General features: G+C 45.1%; 1 protein-coding gene across 1 annotated transcript; it reads left to right on the top strand.

The window, feature by feature from the left end:
- Nucleotides 1-225: 225 nt before the first annotated feature.
- On the top strand, nucleotides 226-2435 carry cUnh1orf52 (chromosome Un C1orf52 homolog). Its single transcript, XM_084444110.1, has 3 exons — nucleotides 226-618; nucleotides 860-1067; nucleotides 1645-2435. Exons 1-3 carry the CDS (start codon nucleotides 313-315, stop codon nucleotides 1797-1799), a joined length of 669 nt encoding a protein of 222 aa, XP_084300236.1. The 5' UTR covers nucleotides 226-312; the 3' UTR covers nucleotides 1800-2435.
- The last annotated feature ends 2455 nt before the right edge of the window (nucleotides 2436-4890 follow it).

The following is a 4890-nucleotide window of genomic DNA, read 5'->3' as shown; positions in this document are numbered from 1 at the left end:
TCTATATGCAATATACCTGATTGACGGATAATAATCTCAGGCTGGTTATAAACTCAGACTGTTGACCTACTACCACGGTGTAGGCCCACAAAGACTAGTATTTACGCCTGCAAAGATTGTAGTGTTTACGACTCAAAGGGGACTCCTTTACGACAACGCGTCTTGTTCACGGTATATGTCACTTTTTACGTCTTCATTGATGCTTATTTCAAAATGGAGTAAACGAGGGATAAACACAATCAAAACTCATTGACAAACATATCGGACAGGCCATAATAGCTCTACAGAATCTGTACCGATAATCTGCTCGACATGACTGATAAAAAGAAATCGGACCCCTTCCATTTCTTCTCGACCTACGATGATCTGAGTGACAGTAGCGACAGTAACAGTAGCGATTCCGATGAGGACAACCAGAAATCGAGCAAGAAAGAAGGGACTTCTGCCTCTGGGAGTGGTGGGAAATCTCCCCAACACGGGACCAAACGGGCAGCCAGCGGAGCCCCGTTACCCAAACCTGACGATCTCTTCAGATCCGTGTCCAAGCCGTCTTTTCTTTACAATCCTCTGAATAAGCAGATAGACTGGGAGAGCCGCACCGTGAAAGCCCCTGAAGAGGTAGGCCTCTCTTCTCTAAACTTATCGCTAACTAGCTGTAGTCTGCTTGATTGGTTAACAACCAGTTTGCATGTGTTTACTAACTGGACTAGATTTAAATGAAATTTGCGCTGCACACCTTTGGATCATGTGTAACGTTATAGTGTAATTTACTGTTCCTAGAATGCTGTATTAAAGTCTTTAATGCCCCCTTTTGCTTTGCATAACATGCCCATCATTCTTTCTCCTTTTCACTCTGTAGCCTGCAAAGGAGTTCAAGCCATGGAAGACCAATGCTGTGCCCCCTCCCCAGACCTACACCACCGAGGAGAAGAAGAAGGGAGCCCCTCCAGGGATGGACATGGCCATTAAGTGGTCCAACGTGTACGAAGACAACGGAGATGATGCACCTCAGTCTCATACAGGCAACGCCATCTTCCTACCCACCGAGGAACAGCTCTCCGACTCAGGTGAGAACCGCAAGACCCCTAATGCCGGGCTCACACTACAGGATATTTAAAATCCTAACCGATTTCGAAATTGGTTTGCATCACGCACATAAGGAGAATCTTAACAGATGTTCTTCTCGCGAATCTCAAACATGCACACAGGACAATATTTGAAAATAACGGCTCATCACACACTACAGGATCTTATCGTGCCCGCGGGAGCAACGAACCACTGGTCTCGCCGCCTCGCTTGTAAAGTAGTAAAGTAATAATCATAAATATCAAACATGTTTGATATTATCAGGGCTGCCCTGATGGGTCTGTGTGCCGATCTGGAGGGATAAGATTGGATCTATAAACCCCTCACATTACAAATCATCTGGGCCGAACATCAGTACCGACCAAAAATCCTGTAGTGTGAGCCCGGCAAAAGACTAATTTGTCTGCCATCTGCTCTCTATCTATTTCTTGCATTATATTATTGCTATTTATTTAGAATTTTCCTCAGAGATGCACACTTTCTTATAGGCAGTTGGACATAATGGTAGCTGGTGTCATTTCAGTTTCAAGTGATACATTTGTTATCCTCCCTGTATAGATGAAGATGATAAGTCACAGTCTTTATCAGCCAAGAAGCGGAGAGTGGAGAGCTTTCAACAGAAGGAGAAGAGGAAGAGGGACCTGGGACAAGCCACCTCCGACAAGAGCTTTGTAGAGGAGGAGAAGAGGATCCTCAGACAGAACGCAGAGTGAGGACTAGATCCTCTGTGAAATATCAGCCTCAGTTTGTGTCTGGACCCACTAGTCCCCAGTGACCCTACCAAAGCTCTGCCCAAGCCCCCCTCACCCCCCCACCCCTCCACCTTCCTGTCTATTTGACCAGCCACTGAAATGGTAAAAATGTTTGTCTACCCTGGGACACATTCAATGGACATTGCTGTTGTGATACATTCTGACTTGGTTTAAACTATTGTGTTCCATAAGAAGAATATCCTCTGACTGAGATGGAAAACGCTTGTTTTGATTCTGTGTGTGGTGCTGTTATCCTTGTTCAATTGTATAGACAATCACCACATCTTAAGAGACTCAATTTAGATGAAAATCCTTGGACTGCATTTTGAGAAAAAAATTGTTTTGTGTGTCAGTTCCTCGTGAACAAAAGTATTTTTATATGGCAACTTTTATTTTTGAGTAGTAAGTATTTGACTAAGTGAGATATTTTATTATGTTCGACTAGATTCTGACCTGAAAGTAGCTGCATGTTGTTGTTTCTTACTTCCACTAGATGGCGTAATAAAGCCGTTATTGAATCCAATCCCTTCACTTTTACCAGTTATTTTACAGACTCAATAGTGTATTTACACTTAACCACATATTGACCGTAGGTTAGTTTTGTTATGAATGCCTCTGTATCAGACAATTGATGCAATAAATGGTGTGTGGATGTAGAACTTTATGATGACTCATTTTTAGACTAACCTACAGCAAGCATCTAGTATCCCTGATAAGGGTAGGCCTGTGTACTGTATGTGCAATGAACAACATACATTTTGAGATTAAATGTGCTTATAAATGCTTAATGCCACCCCATTATGTATTGCGTGATGCTTTTGTCGGGGATAGTCACAGAAAATACCTCATTTTGTCGAAGCTGTGTACCTCAGATGAGCCATACAGCCCTTCATGTTATCAGATGGACACATTTGCTTTGTTTTTATAAGCCATGGCCATGTCTGAGGAACCATTGTGATGGATGCGCATGAGAAGAACATACCCCTCTCAAACATTTTCAGCAGGCAATGGAGCAAATATAATGGGCTTCTTGCTTTTTGCCCTTGAAAAAACTCGCAAAAGTTTTGTGATCAGAGGAATTCCTACACTGTCTGTCATCGTCCGTTGATATGTAATACTGGTAAATATGCTTTTGATAAAATTCCAGCTTCCAGGTATGTGCCTGGCCCTGTCTGAAATGTCTACCTGACCCAGCACAGGAGAAGTAGCCTGAATGAATCAGCCGTATTGCATAGAAATAACTCCTCTTCCCTGACTCATTGTATGATGAACGGTCAGCAGTGCACATCTGTCTGTTCAAGAATGCCTCACAACAATCCCTGATGTTCCGGTGAGTTTTGAAACAGTGGAAATTTCCAGAGAACCCGTTCTCTCTTGCCTCTTGAAATGTGCTAATACTGTGGGACTAGGAATACGTCTTCTCAGTATGTCCATTTCGTTGTTGACTTGCCTAGCATCACCACTGTTCTTCCAGGATATCCACAATATCCCTGGTCTGTGGTATTGACCTGGACGTCCACTGGACAACATGCTTTATGTGTGTATTGAACTGGACGTCCACTGGACAACATGCTTTATGTGTGTATTGAACTGGACGTCCATTAATCATGTTATTAAACTGGGTATCAACTGAACAACATGCTTTTTCAACCTGATGTCTCATAGCCAGAGATGGGACACGCCTAGTATCCACATACACTCATCATCTTCAGAGAAGCTGTCCTGTTCTGGCAGTATGTCCATCAGATCATACGTTATACAGCGTCATTCTTTTTCAGGTTTTATGCACTTTCATCCATTGCTAGTGGATCACTCCAGGGGGGGGGGTATTAAAATACACCCAGGGATGATTAGACATCTAGGCCTACTGTAGAAGGCCGCCACGTTGCTGTAAGGTCAGGGCCTGGCGATGGCTGGAGAGCTCTGTGGGAGAGACCTGTGTAATTCCTGCTCTGTCTGCTGCTGTTATCTGGCCTCTATATTTATGACCTCGGAGTGCTATTAAGTGCCAGGATGGAGGGCTGTCAGTATGGCTTGCAGGGAATGCGTTAGGCGCTGAGAAGCATGTGTTGTCTCCTCACACTCTGCCTGCCAGCGGGGGCCAGGGGCCAGATGTTTTCTAGAAACAAACAGTTGCTTTTCACACCACCGGCTGCTGGATGGTGTAAAACAGATGTTGCAGGGGAAAACCACGCCGGATCCGGGGACGAATGCTTCCTTAATTTGTCATGAGGTACTTAATGTAAGGCGAACGAGTGCGCTGCTTTCCCCGCATCAAAACACATTTGTTTGGTCATAATGATTACATTTCTGGCAGAAGATCACACAATTGCCACTAATACACATTTAATGCAGCCTCTCTCTCCATGGACACGACCTCTCTTGGGAAAGTGAACGAGCCAGGGAGTAATGGCGCATGTGAGGCTAGGGATCAGTGGATCCAGTGCAGTCTCCATCCTGCCTCCTTAGTGGGGCCAGACCCCAGAGAGATGCTGAACGGTAGCAGAGAGAGAGAGAGAGAGGGAGGGAGAGAGGAGACAAGGAGTCTGACCTCTGTCGTGATAAACATGTCAGTGGCTGTCTGTTGATAAAGCTAAGCAGAGACAAAGGCAGGGCAGGGGGCAGGCAGGGCGAAGGGGGGGGGGGGGGGGTTAGGGGGGGCGGTAGCCAGAGCATTAGCAGGGCAGTAATGGGGGAGATGGGTATCTCAGCCCTGTCCCGTCCTGTCTGAAGAGGTTTAAGTGGCCAGAGCAGGTTAAGTAGCAAACAGACGCTTCAGAGCCTGACAGATACAGTAGCAGTGGGCTGCCGGGGGAGTGTCACCGTGTTTGTGTGCTACGGTGTGTTCACCCTTATCTTTGCTGCGTTCTGAGAGTCTGGGGAGTCGATTTCAATATCTGATCTTGTTTCACGGGAACTCAAAATCAATGAAAATCAACGGATATGGTGATGAAACAAAGTGAGTATTCTGTATCAATAAGCATACTCTTTTGATCATTAGACCTATGCTAATTTGACTCTTTTCTCTGTACTATATTTAGGAGGGGGAGGT

This window comes from Borostomias antarcticus, assembly GCF_949987555.1.
Source record: "Borostomias antarcticus genome assembly, chromosome: 10".
Lineage (NCBI taxonomy): Eukaryota > Metazoa > Chordata > Actinopteri > Stomiiformes > Stomiidae > Borostomias > Borostomias antarcticus.
This window is presented reverse-complemented; position numbering and strand designations above follow the sequence as displayed.